The sequence below is a fragment of the Daktulosphaira vitifoliae genome, unplaced genomic scaffold (assembly GCF_025091365.1).
Source record: "Daktulosphaira vitifoliae isolate Bord-2020 unplaced genomic scaffold, ASM2509136v1 Scaffold_3, whole genome shotgun sequence".
Taxonomy (NCBI): Eukaryota; Metazoa; Arthropoda; class Insecta; order Hemiptera; family Phylloxeridae; genus Daktulosphaira; species Daktulosphaira vitifoliae.
The window spans coordinates 41717070-41735805 of record NW_026099574.1 but is presented as its reverse complement, the minus strand read 5'-3'; the positions used below and the strand labels follow the sequence as shown (position 1 = coordinate 41735805).

The 18736-nt window shown below is 25.5% G+C and overlaps 2 protein-coding genes and 1 long non-coding RNA gene across 7 annotated transcripts; 2 read left to right on the top strand and 1 right to left on the bottom strand.

Annotated features, from left to right (window-relative positions):
- The first annotated feature begins 242 nt into the window (after positions 1-242).
- Positions 243-11074, top strand: LOC126902890 (uncharacterized). 3 transcript variants are annotated; one of them, XM_050680574.1, is made up of 28 exons: positions 244-501; positions 623-750; positions 1586-1754; positions 1813-1960; positions 2046-2152; positions 3314-3471; positions 4129-4310; positions 4406-4570; positions 4635-4721; positions 5108-5268; positions 5333-5507; positions 5572-5783; positions 5841-6019; positions 6150-6283; positions 6360-6464; positions 6525-6893; positions 6966-7217; positions 7280-7468; positions 7740-7859; positions 7942-8043; positions 8329-8598; positions 8879-9067; positions 9531-9686; positions 9810-10175; positions 10246-10352; positions 10408-10544; positions 10620-10786; positions 10851-11074. In XM_050680574.1, exons 1-28 carry the CDS (start codon positions 380-382, stop codon positions 11067-11069), a joined length of 4875 nt encoding a protein of 1624 aa, XP_050536531.1. In that variant the 5' UTR covers positions 244-379; the 3' UTR covers positions 11070-11074. The 3 variants fall into 3 exon arrangements, with proteins under 3 accessions (XP_050536532.1, XP_050536531.1, XP_050536530.1); XM_050680573.1 differs by having other exon boundaries at positions 620-750; XM_050680575.1 differs by lacking the exon at positions 10851-11074 and having other exon boundaries at positions 243-501; positions 620-750; positions 10596-10707.
- A 93-nt stretch (positions 11075-11167) lies between these two features.
- Positions 11168-18574, bottom strand: LOC126902892 (sodium channel protein Nach-like). 3 transcript variants are annotated; one of them, XM_050680578.1, is made up of 10 exons: positions 18351-18574; positions 16867-17067; positions 16318-16474; positions 15322-15467; positions 15127-15232; positions 14643-14919; positions 14512-14565; positions 11850-11934; positions 11672-11769; positions 11168-11598 (listed from the first exon to the last, which is right to left on the bottom strand). In XM_050680578.1, exons 1-10 carry the CDS (start codon positions 18503-18505, stop codon positions 11333-11335), a joined length of 1545 nt encoding a protein of 514 aa, XP_050536535.1. In that variant the 5' UTR covers positions 18506-18574; the 3' UTR covers positions 11168-11332. The 3 variants fall into 3 exon arrangements, with proteins under 3 accessions (XP_050536535.1, XP_050536537.1, XP_050536538.1); XM_050680580.1 differs by having other exon boundaries at positions 11168-11565; XM_050680581.1 differs by lacking the exon at positions 14512-14565.
- LOC126902896 (uncharacterized) lies at positions 14916-18618 on the top strand. Its single transcript, XR_007703367.1, has 3 exons — positions 14916-15042; positions 15221-15458; positions 18568-18618. It is a non-coding gene; the product is annotated as an uncharacterized LOC126902896 (long non-coding RNA).
- The last annotated feature ends 118 nt before the right edge of the window (positions 18619-18736 follow it).

The window sequence follows — 18736 nt, the reverse complement described above, 5'->3', positions numbered from 1 at the left end:
TATTTTGATAGTAAATATATTTTTAATGAGCATGTTATTCTCATATTTATTAAGGCATATTAAATCAATCTGACTATATTGAATAATTATATTTCAAAACTACTAAATTTTGAATCATTTATATTATTAACGTAATTTATCAAGCATAGGCGTGATGAGAATTTTTAAAATATATCATATAATGTGATAACATAATCACTTGATAAGCAATTATGATTTATGATAGGATAAGAAATTTGTAAGTTTAAATGAAGAAAAATTGTATTCCTAGTTATATTAACGTTTGAGTAGAAAATATTTATTTCTTAATGTATTTTTTTTTTTAATAATGTCAGATTATTTTACTAATTATGTTGATAAGTAGCTAGCAAATTATTATATGAAAATGTCTTTGTTGTTTGAAGACATTTTTGAGTTGAATCAAATAGTTAAAGTTGAAAATATTGTCAAAACAGTTAGTTTTCAAACATCTTCTTACAATATATTTGCAATTGTATTAAGGTAAATATAATAAAAAATACATTTTTCTACAATTTTAATTTTTAATTATTATTTAATTAATTTTTGTTTAACTTTAATAATTGAATAATTAATTTAAAATATGTTTTTTACATTTTAGTAGCAATGACATTATTCTTTTTGGAGATAATGATCCACCATCAGTTAAGTGGTTACCTTGGCCTAAAGAATATGGAAAAAAAATTGTATCTTTAGCATTTAAATCATCAAATGAAAAACTGCTTTTGTGTAGTAAGTTTTCAATACAACTAAAACTGTTTTAACCATATATGATCTAAATGATAAAAACCTAGTACATTCAGGGCCAACATAGGGGGCTTGTGACATATTTGAGACCATAAAACGCTTTGATCAAATTATTAGCAAAAGAAAGTTATCTATATCTCTAGGTAGTACAAATAATTTTGAAAAAAGTATAACAAAAGAAATTTTAAAATACATCCGTTTTAATTTTTGTATAAATCAATTTATTTAAAAAAAAAGGTATACCATTTTTGATTTTTCATAAAAATGTTTAATAATTTGATATTTTAAACAGAGTACATTTGAGCAAAAATTATAATTTATTTTTTAAGAGTAATATCTCATTTAGAGTTAATTTGGGTTCTTTTGGTGTATAATTATAATTAATTAATATTGATCTAATAAAATCTGCATTCAAAGAATAACAGATAAATTAAAAACACATAGTAAAAAAATAATTTTTCAGTTTTACATTTAAGTTAAAGTATTTATGTTAGACTCGAGATCGTTTATTACAAATATTGTAAAAAAATTCTTGAGTTATCATAAATGAATGAAAGTTATTTTGTTCTTACTTTTATTTTTTGTAATATTGGTAACCATAATTCAGTTTTCATCTTAAATTTTGGCTGTTATTAATACTTAATATAATAGAAAAACAAATTTTCTCTAATAAATTAGTAAAATACTTTAAAACAAAAAAAAAAGCTTAAATGATTTTTAAAAGATATTTGTATATAATTAGTTTAATATTTATCTTGTAAAATTTAATTGCTTTTCGTTTACATTTGTGTAAACAAATATTAATTTAAGTTTTTTTTAGGTTTTGATTGTACCCTTTATTTGGTATTTGTCCGTGAACTATTTGAGCCAAAAGAAGGAGACCGTAGAAATAAAGTAAAAATAATTAGACCTGCTCCAGGAGAGCCTACGAGTTCTTTGAATCCAACAGCAGTAACATGGTGGACACCTATTGTTCCTACTTATTCCAGGTAAAATTTCTTGTATTGCCTTTTTGTTTTTCAAAAGTAAACAACACTATTATTTTAGTGATATTGGTATTGTTGGAGGAAATATTGGTGAAATTGTATTTGTTAATCTTCGCACAGGAGCCTGTTTGGGATCTACTTGTATAAAAAGCTGCATAAAATCTTTAGAAATTTTACATGAATTATGCTCAAACACAGTTTGGCTTATTGTGAGTATTTAAGTATTTTTATATTGTTTCTCAGTTATATATTTTTGTATATTTATATACTCTATATCTATATAACTTATTATAGATATCTAGTAATAATGGAGACCGTTGGAAATTATTGCTAGAAAACTTAGATGTTGGATATTGTTGGCTAAATCCAAAATCACAAAGTTCACAAGATAAAGAATCTAAGTATGAATGTATTTTAAATAATAAATATAGTTATTTATCAATAATGTATTAATAATAAGTTCTAAATTGAAATTAAGATTTATAATTAAATAAAGATATAATTACCCTAACAGCAACAATATTTATCTGCAAATATTTTATGAAAATAAAATTATCAGAATGTCCTTGCGTATATTTTATATAATGTGCATATTTATTAAATATACACTTATTTCTCTCCTAAAATTTAAAAAATTAATAATCCTTGTCATATATGAGACATCAAATTGTACAAATTGCATTAAACTTAGTGTTACACAGAGTTATATCTTTGTGTACAATTATCAATGATCCTTCCTAATACTACTTTGTTGTTACTTGTCCTAATTAAATTTTCTTTACTCGGTAATGCGTCTGTCATTACAATTGGTTATTTTAATTATTAAAAATTATTCATAAACAAAAACTAAATAATTTTACTTCTAAAATGTTTATAGTAGTCATATCTATTTTAATAATATTATAATTATAAAATATATTTTTTGATACTTGTATTATTATTATTATTATTATATTATTAATAATATACTATTTAATAATTATTATTAGTTATATTCTTATAATTCAACCACTTAGATTATGATATATTATTAATAAAGTTACTAATTTTTCATTTTAATTTTATACTGCAAATATTTGATTATTTAATATTAATTTTAAATTTATTACTATGCATTTATTTAGCTTAACTTAATAAATATTTAATCAAACCTTCAAATTACCTCTAATCTACTTAAAAGAATAATCTATTTAAATTAAGTAAAGTTATTTTTAAATTAAAATTGTTTAATCTTTAATATAATATAATATACATTGAGTAATAATAAAGTAAACAATTGTGTACAATTTATAAATATTTATACATATCACAGTTTTTTGCGTTATGTGTAAAATTTCATAAAAGTGACTTGCAAGGATTTGGGGGGTAGTTGATTATACAAGATTTTCTAGTAAATGGATAAGTCTAGTGATCACACAAAAATGCTGTAAAAGTTATTCTCTATCAAAAATTATCAGGACATAAATTTTTGAAAAAATGTGGAGATGACGGGTTGTTTAATTTTAATCTATATGTTTGATCATATAATCTTTGATTATGATACTGAAAAATTAATTATAAAGTTTCAGACAAAATAATTCATTTAACATTGAAACAATAGTTCCTGTTATATCAAATTTGCATTCAACTAGAGCACGTTTACTAGGATTGCGACAATTATTTCTCGAAAAATTATCTGTGCCAAAAAAACAACAGTCAATAGTTAATTGTATTCACACAAGTAAGGAATAACTTGGTTAAAAAATTTTTTATAATTAGTTTCATGCTTAATAATACTAATATTTGGATTTGCATTACATAGAAGTATACTATTTATACTAATAAACTTATACTTAGGTAATGAATATGGTTATCCAGGCTGAATAAAAATTGAAAATGAACTATTTATGAGTATAAATGTAATGAAGATAAATTGTAGTGTAATATTTTATTACATGCTATCTTGAAATTTTTCAAATAAATTAGTTTAATTATTAAAAAAATAAAATACAGTTGGGATCCAGAGTAGTGAAGATGAAGCACTTTTTTAGATTAGTATATTTATCAAAAATACATCATTTTCCACTTACCTATTTACTAATAGAAGATTAATTATTGGAAAGTTTTTTTTAATAATAAGGGTGAACCATTCATTTTTCATAGGCGATTCAATTACTTGCAGAATATAAATAATTTTGACATTTTTTTATTAATTACATGTTGTTCTTGAATTATTAGTTATATAATACTTTTTAAATTTATTCTTTATGTCTTGTACGAGTGTCAACTTTATTTTTTATATATTTTTTAGTTTTTTGTATTAACTAAAAGGTAATTTTTTTATTTTATTTATCAATATAAATAATTGTGCATTAGATATGTTATGTATTTTTTATAGCACCAAATGATATAAAACACCCTAAACGAAGTTTATCATCAGAATCAATAACAAATGGATTTTTATATCCCAGTACAGGTCCTGCTCCTGAACCAATGGCTAGTGTTGTTAGCATTAAATCTAGGGTTCAGTATCACCGGAACAAACAAACATTTGTTAGCTATGCTTCAAACCATGTATTGGTGTGTAACTTCAATATAAAAATTACAACTTATATTTTTTATAAGTGTTGTATTTATTTTATTTTATTTTATACTTGTTTAATTGTTATATAAAGGTGCATGCATCAGGTTTCAATACCAATCAACCATTAGTATTTAAATTACTTAAAGGAGAAATTGAACATTTTTTATACACTGATCAGTATATATATACTATTGAAGAAGGTGGTGCCAAATTAAATGTATATTTTTCAAATTTATGCCAACTTAAGAGTGATAGTGTAATAAAATAATGAATTAAAAAATTATTTTTAAACTAACTATCAACATTTTAATTTTATTTAGGATGATAAAAAAAAAAGCTTAATTGGTTCTTTCAAGTTTGATAATGGAGAGATTATTTTAGATTTGTTTAGAATATATGAATACAAAGTAAGAAAGTTATAACATGAATAAATAATAATTAAACAGAGAATATCTCAAAATGTTATAATAATATTCCTATATTCTTTGTCATTTTTCTTAACTGTTTAGAAATGTCTTTAAATATCACATTGTGTTATAGTATTTATTTAAAGTTGCATACAGAGTGATTTAGCACAACCCACTCAATAACTCACAATACAAAAATAATATTCCAAATTCTGTTACTTTGTGAGTTATTTAATAGGTTATAGTGAACAAATAACTCAATATAAAAAAGTACTATATTTACAATTAGTTTAATAAATAGCATAAATAACAAAGTATTTAAAATTAAGTCTAAGTGTTAGTTTTACAATTATACCCTTAAGTAATAATAACAATTAATATATTAGAAAAAGGATAATTTGGATGTCGTATCTTCAGTTAACAAAATTAGAATTACTCCAAATAAAAAGAAAAAATATGAAAAACAGCAAATTTGTAAAAAAGTTGATAACGTAACTGATTTATGCGCCATAATTACTAATCATTCAATATATTATTTAAATTTAAGGTAAATTTTTTTCATTATTTCTAATAATGATATTTTATTATTTTTATCGACTTTTTTTCTGTAGGATTAAACCTGAGGAAATTATACTTAAGTATATAATGGAAGGTGCTTTAGATTTGGCAAATGACTTATGTGAGGCTTTTGATCTGGATATTAGACCAATTTTAGAAAAAGCTGCTGATGAGCAATTAAGTGCTAGGAAATTTGAAGAAGCAACTCTTTTTTATAAACTATCTAAAGTAAATTGGGTTTTATGTTTTATATTACATTTTTTATATTATGATCTTTTTATATCATTTTCAGACAAATCCTTTAAAACGTGTTCTAAGATTAGCATCATTGGGTAACACTGACAAAGTTATTCTTTTTGTGAGTGCACTACTTGAGCAAGCTCATCCCAAAGATTTAACTGCTTTGGAGAGGTTACATATTTCAAATCTTGCTGTTATGAGTTATGCAGAACAATTATTACGAGCTAATAATCATGAAAAAATAAGACTGGAAACAAAATTTTTGTACATTGCTCTATACAAATAAAATTATCTTAATTTAAAACTATTTTTTAACTTTAGGTGTTTATTATCAAACAATCATAATTATGATGAAGCTTTATGTGTAAATATTGTTGGTCAGAGTCGGCTCTTTAATGTGTTAAGATTTTTAGCTGTTAATAGAGGTTTACATAATGAGGTTTTAACTGTACTAATCAGCTTAATGAATCAAAAATCAATTGACAGTCGATATTTGTCCTGTAAGTTTCATTGATTTAATAAATATTTTTTCTAAAAATTTATATTAGTATAAATAATGATACATTAAATAAATAGTTTTATGTTGAACAATAAAAATAAATACTTTTAAAATAAAAAATTTCGCTTTAGTTACTGAAGGATTCTGGAGCTTGGTTTCAGATTTAATTTTTACTGAAGCATTAGTAGCTAATAATAAATTTGCAAAAGTACATGCTAGTTTTATACAAGAAAACTTGCTAAATGTTACTCAAGATGTAGTTTTAGTAAGTATTGAATTGTAAAAACTATTAAGAAATATATTTGATTAAGTTTAATTTAACTTTTGAAATATATCTTTAGGAACTTAAAGCTCTGTATGATCCATCAAATCCTGCTCTACGACCAGTCTTACGAAAAATATTTAAACCAGGTTGTGAATTAGATTATTCAATTGAACATGATAATGTAAGTAAAATATTTCTAAATATAAAACTATTTTATCTAAATTTGTTATTTTTTTTTTAGCTAAATCAATCAATTAAAGAATGGTTTACCACTTATATTATGATATTAATCAAGCTTTCCTCTGTTGAGTACTCAAATCGATTTTTACACTCAGTTTTATTATCCAATCTAGATAGTAAAAATTCAAAAAAATCATCAATTGAAATTGATAATAAATCTAGTCTTGGCGCTGGTTGGGCACATGCTGCTCATATACGTAATCATAAGTTATATACTTGGGGTCACTCCTCAAATGGCTGTTTAGGCATTGGACCACATATGTCAAAGACTGCTACACCTAATCCTGTGTCTTGGTTTGTGTACATGGGAGTTGAAGTGATACAAGTGGCATGTGGCCGAAATCATTCTATTGCTCTTACTACTAATGGTGTATGTATAATTTATGAGTCAAACATATTTTTAATAGTATGAAATATTAAATGTGAACCCTTAATGATTTAGGTATTTTCTTGGGGTTCTAATAGATATGGCCAGCTGGGAACTGCCCGTAAGGGCCAAGCACCATATCCAATGCTAGTTGAAAGTATGTCAAATAAATTAATTACTTGTGTATCAACTGGTCAATATCATTCTCTAGCAGTATCTGTAGATGGAAAGTTATGGACATGGGGATGGGGTGTCTATGGTCAACTGGGACATGGATCAATTGACGATTGTGAGAAACCAAAAATTTTAAAGTTTTTAGGAAATGAGGTACTTTTACAAATTAACTCTTAAAATTATTAATTTAAATTAAATGAATACTTTTCATAAAGAAAATCATAAATGCTTTTGGAGGATATGCACATAGCATTGTACTTTCAAATTGCGGTAAAGTTTTTACATTTGGTTCTGGTGTATTTGGTCAGCTGGGAAATGGTAGTACTGCTAAAATTACTAGTCCAGTTCCTGTATATGGTCTTCCGGAATCTATAAAAAGCATATCTACTGCCTATTTTCATAATGTAAGTTTGCAGTATAGTTAAAATAACTTTTTATTTAAAAAAATTGAATAGAAGAACCAAGTTAAAATAAACAGAAAAAAAAACTTTTTATTTGTAAAATTCCCGAATATTCATTTAAGCAATTATCATATGAAATGTTCAATCTGCTAAACCCTCTCTAAGATTCATTTCTGGTCAATTTATATGATTTAATGTGTTAAGCTTTTAAATAATTGAAAATTTGTATAATTAATTGAACAATTATTTTAATAAATACTAAAAATGTTTGTAGTTGGCCTTAAGTGATGTAGGTCGCTTATATACATGGGGAAGTAGCCCTCAAGTATTACGATTTCATGCCCAAACCCAAAAAAGAGCTAGACAACAACTTCTATTGAATGAAGGTGATACCGTAAGTTTAAAATTTAATGAATTTTTACATTTCTTATTTGTAACAAAATATATTTTTAATAACTTTAAATTAAATGAAATAGGTTGATGATACAGAAATTGATGCTTTAACAGCTGATGATGGATTATTACATTTAAGTCCTACTCTTGTAGATACATCAAACATTAAAGGGGAAATTATACAAGTAAAATATATATTTATAGTTATAAGCCTAATTGGTATAAATACTGTTTTAAACCAATCAGTTGTTAAAAAACATAATACGATTATATAGTTATAATAAAAATTATCTAATATTTAAAAATGAAATGTAATATATCATTCAAAGTGTTATTTATCAATTTATTGTTATAAGTCTTATATTTATCAAAAAATAAAAAAAAAAAATAATAAATTTAGTGATAACCCATTAGCTTTTATATTTATGTTGATTTAATATAAATTATTTTTAATGGTTTTATAAAATTAGATGTGCTGTGGTTGTCATCATTCAGCAATTATAAGTTCAACTGGGCAGTTATATACTTGGGGTTTAAATTTAGATGGACAGCTTGGAGTTTCTGGTATTAAAGAAAGGTTGATTCCAGCCATAACATTAATAGGACCCCCTTCTGCTATGGCTGATTCAACATGCAACAGTTGTCAATCAATAAAAGAAGTTAAATGCGGAGCTGATTTTACACTTGCATTAGATTCAGCTAATAAGTTATGGGGTTGGGGTAGCAACCACGAAGGTCAAGTAAGTGTACTTATGTATATTTTATAGAACATAATGTATAAATTAATTGTAATAATATTTTTATGCTTTACTATTATACTGATTAGTATACTGATTGGGTTAAATTTATTTTTCAAATCAAACATAGATAGTTTATAACTTAATAATTTATTGAAAACTTGGATGTTTTTTAATTTTTCATAGATATCCTAAAATACACTAATCTCTATCACTATATTTTATATAAAAATAAATAATTATGTCTTATTTAATACTCTAATATACTTATCAAAAATTTTAGTTAGGTAAAATTCCAGAAGAAGATTTAGCTAAAACATTATTAGATGGTAAAATGGTTATGATCAAATCAACTCATAAAGTCATCAAGATTCAACATGGAAATGTTAACAAAATAGATTCACCAATTGAAATTATACTACCACAACTAAGATTTTCATTTTCTAACACTAAAGATATCATTTCAATTTCGGTAAGCTATTGAAGTTTATTTATTTATTAATTTATTTCATAATTTCATAATAATAACAATAATTTGAAATTGAAATTAAACGCCCTAGTGGGCTCAGTACAGTAATGAAAATAAATCTTAATAACTACGGATAACATTAACGCACATAAACATTTAATATTACTTGTTACTAAGATTATAGATTTTTTATTAATGACTTTAACTTGGTTGAAGTATCACAAAAAAAATCGAATTTTTTCAATTTATTACCTAAGGTAAGCATTCTATTTATAGGAGCAAAATGACAATAGTTTTGTGAGAAAGTATTTGTATAGAAAGTGTGGTTTAAACGAGTATTAAAACGATGGACATTTAGGGGTATTTGACATAATACAAGTTATAAACTTTTATACATAAAGTACAACTTTATACAAAGTTATAAAAATTATACATATTTTTTGTTTAAATTTATAATTGATCTTAGGTTACGCGCTGTATAAACTTTCCTGGCTTGCAATCGAGAGAATGTGTTCTTGAAAATTTAAATGATCTTAGTAATTTATATGGAATTGAGTATCTGTTACACTATGTATTAGAGTGGTTTTATCCATACTACCATAATACCTCTGTTATTTCAAAGGTAAATAATTTTAATTTTTTCGTAATTAATTTTTGTTTTGTATTCTTAAATATTCTTATGTATTATATACATATTATTTTATGTAATCATTAAATATGTAACTATTGTTATTTATTATCATAGTGTATTGCAATGAAAAATTGTCAAGGTGCTAGTAAAGTCAGTTTTATCAGCAACAATCCCTCAAAAGCATTGTTTTATCAGTTTGAAGCTCTTGTACAGTCAAAACCTTATGGAGAAATATTTGGTTTTGATATTGAAGATGGTCTAGATCATTCTCTTGGATCAGTGACCCCAAATAAATGTTTCTCATTAAATCTTGAAGAAGGAGAATTATTTAATGGAATAATCTTTAGCAAAAAATCATCTCTTTTACTTTCGAATGAAAATATAAATAAAGAATGGCCAGGACTTTCTAAAATTTCTCAAATATTCAACTATTACTATGATTTTATTCATAAAGATGATGTAGTTTTTTTTTTGCACGAAGTATGAAGAAAAATTATTATTACCAATTTCTGTAGTAAATATTAAAATAGTACTTTTCTTTATTTTATAGTATCTTACATATTGGTTGACCAAGTCATTTCCAATTGACCCATTAGAACAATTATTTTTGGAACGTTGGGATAAAATAAAATATCCGCTAGGAACGTTATTATTGAGGTATTTAAAATCCTTTTTTGTGAGTTTAAATATGTACTAATCTTTTATTTATTAGTAATAGTAAGTTAGAAACATGCAGTCAAAATGAACTTAACTTGAAACTTATGAGTCCAAAAGCTATTATGCAACATTTATCTGTTTCATTTTGCATGCATTTATGCTCATCTATTTCAAAGATAGTCAATGAAAATTGTGAGTTAATTTTATCTATAAGTAATATCTTATTTTTTTAAGTTTTAAAAGAGATTTTAATTTTGATTTTTTTAGCGAAAATTCGAAGGGATTTTGTCAATTTATTTGCTCATGTTACTAATGCCCCTAGTACAGGACGGATAGATACAATTGAAGATAACAAAACTCAAGAGTTATTAGATCATTCTATCCATATACTGAGTAGTGATGAAAAAAATTCATTTATTCATATAGAATTTAATGTATGCATTAGAATAATTGTTAAATTGTTACACGTCTATAATAAAAAAAAATTAACATTTATAGGATGCTGAAGTAATAGGTGATTCAATAATAGCTTATTCTTGTGGTCATCGTTATCTATATAGTGAGCAGTTTGATCAAGAGACAAAAAAAGCAGTGAATGGCTTTGAACATTTAACTAAAACTACTTCAATGATACAGTCTGCTTTACAAAAAATTGGAGATACTGCATGTCCCAATTGTGTATCAATTCAAATAAATAGCCTTTTACAAAATGATTAATTACATAAATATGAGTGTCAAATCATATGTTATTGCTATACAACAATTTCATGCATTAATGATATTTTTAAATTTAAACAGTCATCTAGTCGACAAAATAATAATTTATATTTAAATATATTTAGGATATATATTTTTTAGTTATAAACATATGTTACTTAGTGATTTGTTTTATTTATAATTTGTTACATTAATACAAAAAATCTTCTAAATTTCTATAAAATTTTAATTGAACCTGAATTTTGTTTTTATTTACTAATATTTTATGGTAAAAATGGTAATACAAAGGGATCAATTTTCTTATTCAAATTTTGTTTGGTCTTTGGTGGTTCATTATCAGCCCATAGTGGTTTCAGACCTAAATCAATTTCAGGTTGATTATAATGTTCATACTCTTCATTTAATTTTTCTAGTTCTTCAGAATTACTGTTAACCATACAACATGCTCTCAAAGTGAAATAATACAAAATTTCTACTCCACTTAATAAACTGAAACCTAAAAATAAACCAGCAATGCCACCAAATGCAACTGTAAATTTTATTTAAACACTTAAATAACCAAAGAAAAGATTTTTATAAGATTTTAATAATGTATTACTTACCAAGCAAATCTACCCAACCGAAAAGAACTTCTCTTCTGTATCTAACCATAGGCCAAGAAACAAAACTGATTTCCAAAGGTTCGTCAATCAAATCAGCCCTTAAAAATATTTGTTAATAATAAAAAAAAAACTGTGAACGAATTTTACATTAGTTATAAAATAAAACACGTAAACATACTGGGCGTCTTGAAGTTTTTCAACTTCATATACCGTATTCATGCATCCTAATTCACATGAGCAAGTGAGTCCATTGAGAACATATTCTATTAAAAATTTAATATTTAATCAATAGCAATATCTTTAATTGTAAAAGTAATTTATTCTCGAAAAGTATGATGAAATATTAAAAATATAATATCTGTTTATATAACCCATTTAATTACTCTCAAAATGAATACAATGATGTAAAAATTGTTTTTTTAGTTTAATGTACTTTTTGATTTAACAGTTATTAACTACTTTCAAGGATCATCCCACATAAAAAATTATTGACAATAGTTTATTCCACGGAGGCAATACCATACACCTTGGAAGAAGGAGCACCTTTTCCCACAAAAGAAATTCAAGCTATAATCTAATATGTTACCAAAAATGGTATTTTAGAAAGATTATAAACAAAAAAAAAAGGTCATCTAAATACATATACATCATTTCTATTTAAATTAAAAAAAAAATTATTAATCTTCCCCCGAAAAAATTACATATTTATATACACGCCCACTACACTAATTTTGGTCTAATTAAATTAATAATAACTATTTATAATAAGTCCAGAAATAAAACACGCAATCATAGACGTAGGATGGTTTTTTTTGGGGAGGGGGTTATATTTAATATTCTCTTCTTAAAAAAATAAGTTTTATATAATAATATGTATAATTTTGCTAAATTTCTAGGAGAACTTAGCCAGACGTCACTGGGTGTCAAATTTATATTTTTTAATGGTAACATACATATTTAGCTGTTTATATAATAGAAAATTATCCAATTAAGAAAATGACGGATCGATAACAACTTTTAGACTAGTAGTTCGGTAATTATAAAAATTTCAAAATGTAGACTAAGAGATAGGCGCAGATTTAAGTATATTATGATTTTCTCGACCGCACTCCTTCCAACCAGGTATACCAATGTCAATAAATACTAAAATACTAGTTGAAAAGTTGTTATCAAGCAGTAATATTTTCAATTTCCTATTTTATAAGTTAGTTAAATATTTATGTTGCTGTTTAAAAATATATAATTGACACTCCTATAAATTATAAGGGATATTGCTTTAAAGTTATGTATAACTAAGTGAAGTTATAACTGATAAATAAAAAAATATGTACAACTAAAAAATAATTGTTTGTCTGAAGTCATTCTGTGTGGTAAGTAATTATTTTGTTAGTATTTCATTTTTTTTACTTGTTCAATAAGTTTTATTTTCATAAGTAGTAGTGTATTAATATACTACTACACACGAGTTCATGGTCATTCTGAAAAGTAGTTATCACTTTTTGACATTAATAGAACCTTGTGTTGGTGACATTAACTGATGCATACGTGTAATGCGTGATTTTTATTGGAATTGTCGTGGTTTACTGTTTGATTAACTGCAGCAGTTAAATAGCCAGTACCGTGCTAACTGTCATTGTGCCCCTATTTAATATGGCTAAAAATTTAATATACTTTCCATGGAACAATTTTGACATGCATTAAAAGAGTCATATTATTCCTCGCCCCCAGGCCACCGGAGTCAACGGTGCGAAGAGTCTTAGGTCTACCAATCCATATCTGGAAACTGCACAGTAGGCTATTTATGCATGACGATAAGAAAGAAAATAGCGCGGCGAAGTTATAAACCAAGTGACGCAGAGTTCTTCCTTACTCAGTATAGCGAAGACCTCAGAAAGAGTACATAGAAACCCGCCATTACTATCTTTTCTAGCCTAGTGTTGAGATACACTGCAAAGCTCCACCTGGGACCACATTGTTACGGAGTGACCAAGAAACAGTATCAGGCAAGAACAGTGTCTCCTAAACATAGAAACCGAGTCCAATACTACGAATTTGTCATGCAAAGCCGACAGAATGGTCGGAAAATTATACATCAAACAGAAATCTTATCTTTAATTATTCATGTCTATTAATAGACGTATACTCTTATATTCAACGCAACATTACTATCATTTATTTGTTGAGTGACCAGAGTGGACAATTTTTTTAAATAGCTAACATAAAAACAACTTATAACCCATTGAAACTGATTATTGTTACCTATGGTATTATGAAAACCAAATTAATGATGAATGAGTATTTTAAATTCAAATATTTAAACAGTTTTAAAACGTAAAAAGTTGATCGGATAAACAATTTTATAAGAATAAAATTGTTTGAAATCTCTTTCTTTTTTTGGTTGAACGTTTATTGACATATTATAACTCTACTAAAACCATAAAAATAATTACAAAGAACTTAATATAAGGGAGGCAATAGAAATTTAAAAAAATAAAAACCATTTAATTAGCTGGGATCTTGGCTCATTGAAAAATTCACTCTTGGGCATTTGGTCCTGTTGCTCCCCCCTAGCACAGACCTGTACATGGCTTTGATTGGACTTACAACCCGTTCGGAGAGGCTAAATGCGATTGAAGCCCACTTTCTAAAGTGGTATTAAATTCACTGCATATATAGGTGGTCTTAAGACCCTACTTATGTTAGGTTTTGGTAAAACTTACAGTTCACGCTCACTTGTTTTCATTAGTCAGTTGGGTTTATAAAAATTAGTATTAACCCTTTTTTAAATTGATTTATAGATCGATAGGCTGCCAAAACATAAACTTTCACTGTTAACTCACCAAGATTTTTTGCGATACAAGCAAGACCATCTAAATTGCAATGTTTGTAGCCCTCTAAAAATTTTTTATTCCATGAAATATGATAAATATTTAATATATATAAACCCTTACAAATATAATTTACTACATACTTATTTTCTTATAGAACCAAGGCACACAGCCGCATATGTGTCTTGTTTTATCCATTCGACATTGTGTCATGCAAGCACTGAATGTATAAATATAATCAGTAACTAGGGGTATTTCATCAGGAAAAACGCATTTTCTTTGTTTAATTGTTAACTGTCGGGCGCCATCAGTTGTGTAAGTCTGCTTACTATCAAAATATATCTTAGCTATCCTTCGTGTCCACAAATGCTGAGGCGATGAGTCTATAATCAACATGTCCTCTGTACTGTGTATAAATATCTTTGAAAAGAAAATTAAAATTACGAGTAGTTTTGTGTATTAGCAGTATGAAAATAAATTCCAATTTAGTTATTTTGTCATAACAAACTTTCGAATGTTAGATCAAACGAAAATAAAAAACACGTATGTATAAATAGATATTTTAAGTATTGTAAAATATAGTTATTTGTTTGTAATTTTGTTTAGTTTTATATATTAAAATAATACTTTAAGTGGATTTTTTGTGACATTTTCCATGTTAAACGAAAGAGCTAACTTTGTATCAGTTTCAAAAACGTATTCCGTCTTTAGTTTTGTATAGTTTTCAGGTATCCTATATAATAAGCACGGAAGACAAAGTGACAAAAAATTAGGTACTGATATTGCAAATTTTCCAGAAATTAATTTTATTTCAATTATTACCAAGGCCAGTCTAATTGAACATGTCGAGCGTTAAAACTATAACACAATCCATATTCCGTGAATGTTGGCTCAAAACCAATACAGCAATTGTATGGTTCGCCTTTGAACACGCAGCCATATAGTAAATCTTCACAGTGGTAAACCACCTAGTATTAAAAATTTTTCAATTAATTATCATCCATTTATTATATAAGAGTATAACAAGGGTGTGCTAAGGATAATTCGGCAAACTAAAAATAATATCTGCGTTTATTTTATTTTATTTTATAATTCGTACAAACGTACATGATTCAACATCAATGTTTATTTGGCCAGATGTGCTCCAGCTTAGTTCTTTTTAAATTAAGACCTGACCCGACTTTTGGACCGAACTAGTTCTATATGACTTGACTTCTGATATTCGTATATATTTTTTTGATACATAGGAAACACATGTGAAAGATATAAACAATTTAAAGAATAAAAGAGTATTAGGACATATTATTTTAAGTAATATTGTTTTTACATATAAATATGTTTTAATACTTCCTTGTTTAATTATCTGGAATTTTTAAATTTTATTTATATATTATTATGATGTAGGGTTACTGGAGTTCTAAAAAATATGACGAAAAAGTTATTTTACTATTTGACCATCCTACGCCAAGTAGTAAATGTAATACATATATATATTTACTTTAATTAATTATTTACATCTGTTATAATCTATTCACTAAATCAAAATTTTATACAATAAAATACAAACAAATTATACTGTTTTATAATTTTTTTTTAATTATACTATATAAAATAAAATTAATAATATTTCAAAATAACAATACTCTGAAACAACATAGTAAATTTAGTAGTTCCATACACATCAATAAGAATAAAAATGCTAAGTACCAAAATTGAAGAATATTGGACCAATCTCCATTTTATTGTTAAGAGGAAAGATACTAATATAGTGTTTAAGCTTAACATTAAAATCATTGTATAGTAATTTTATATCATTACCTTGTAAGCGATATCTTTTAAATGTTCTCTTGGCAACCATTTATTTTCTGCTAGTACTTCAAAATTTTTTATATTGCTGTAGGAAAATGATGCCACTTCAGTTACAAATTGAGTAAATTTATCTAGGATCTCTTCTTCAGTATCGTTTCCATAAATACTATTAAAAATACTTATTTTAGCGTGACAACGTATAACTAATGTATTTTTTTATGAATTGAAATGAAATTTGATTAGTTAAAGAGTTGAGTGGACAAAACTATTATTTAAAAAAAAAATGTCCTGTTTAATAAAAAGCTTTATATTCAACAAGAAATATACTAATGTTATGAGTCACCCACCAAAGGAAGTATTAATTGAAAGTTTGCACATTTATATATTGAGTATGACGATGTTTTTTTTGAGCTCATGATTATTTTTCATTATGATCGACTCGTTCCAAATAGGGTGTTATATTATAACACCCTAGTACGCCCCACTTGAACTGCTCTTGCTAACGTCTAGCTACTTTATCTTTAAAGTTTCTCTTTATTATTATAATAAAATTCTTACCTGTTAACATATTCTTGTAGTTTTTCATCCATTATAGGTTTCTTTGGACATATAGTAATAGCTGGAAATTGAACATCCCAATTATGAAAATCAGTATCGAGTCCAGTTATAGTTGGACTGGTTTGAAATTTTTCCCATAGTGATACTATAATGATTGAAGTAATTACGATTCCCACTGACAAAAAACTGAACCACATAAATCTGTGAAAAATCATTTATTGAACGTAAAAGTTTTTTGAAAAATAGTATTGTCTTATTGTCTGTAATCAATGAGACACAAATTGACAAATGAATGGGATCTAGACTTTTTAATATGCCGTGAGATTGTCGATGCACATCCCTTGTTGACAAACTATAATACATGAGGTCAAGTTACACTTAGTGTAAATGTATAATTTATGAGCAATTGACATATTAATTAAATGTTATTGTATACTTAATACTAAAAATGAATGTACAATTATTTAATCTAAATAATTAAATAATTAAGAATAATTAATTAGTTATTTTTTATAATAATTTGAATGCATAACAAAGGAAAACAACGAGGCACAATTGTTCACGATCAATTTGAAACTGTACACGATGTGTCATTAAAAAGAAGGTTGTACAAATTAAATATGATATTAATTGCATAATTTTTAAGCCGTAGCATTGAAAATGGTCTTTAAGATGTTCCAAAATTATCCACAAATGAGACAAAATATAATGACCAGCTTATTGTAGGCTTCAATATGTATGGGCAACAATATAGTAATGGAAGATTTGCTGACATAATGTTAATATGTTAATTGACATGTAGAATCAGTTAACACTTGTTAATTTGAGCATACTGAAGATGATAATTGTCAGAGTTATAAAATGTTTGGTTTCATATCTCATGAAAATTTAAAAATAGTATCTACATATGTACAAAATAATATAACTTTTTGTCTTCTAGTTGATAAAATTTATATAGAAGCTAGGTAGTACAGAATTATTAAAAGAAAACAAAAATAATTTATTAAAGTCGTTTATTTATCAAAATAGTTCTTGAATAATTGCTTATACAATAAGTATAAGTTAGACTTACCAAATTGTTGTACTAATCCCTTTAATTCATTAAAAAATTAAAATTAAACATTTTTTTAATAGGATTATTAAGGTTTCCTTTAAAAATGCATTTATAAATGTATATAAATGCTACTTAAATGATAAAAAGTATCAAAAAATGCATAGACCTATCAAAAGTAAAGAAAAATGAACAAAAATACTATTCAAATAACCCAAAAGTACAAAAAATTCAATTATAAAACTACTCTAAAAATATTATATTTGATTGATATGCTGAATTGAATGTTGTACTTGACGGGCTACGCGTAACAAGAAAAAAGACGCTACAAATTTCTAGCTCTTGTCATGATACTTGGTAAAAAAATATTTTTCAAGTTAATTAAATGGAAAAAATGTACATATCTTAATTATAGAAAAATATTTTTACCTACCGTTCGTGAAGTGGGCGATCAGATTGAGCTATATATCTAACGCCATGCAGTGTACTTTTGTTAAAAAATTCGTTGAATTGATGTCGCCAGCTTAATTTTAATAATTTTGTCTTTGGTAATACGGGTTTCTCAATATTGTTCAAATTGTCAAACATAGTAAATATTTTTTCTATAGCGATATTTTTTAGACAATATTGTTGTTGTATTTCTGTTTCAGTAATGACCGTGTCAATACCTCAATATATTATCTTTGCAATCTGACACGAAGGTAACATAAAAAATTATTAACTTGTATAATGCACGATTATTGATTTCTGTTCATTTAAAATTTGTTTTTTTTCGTGAAACTTGGTCATGATTATAATATCTGAACATAAATAAATATG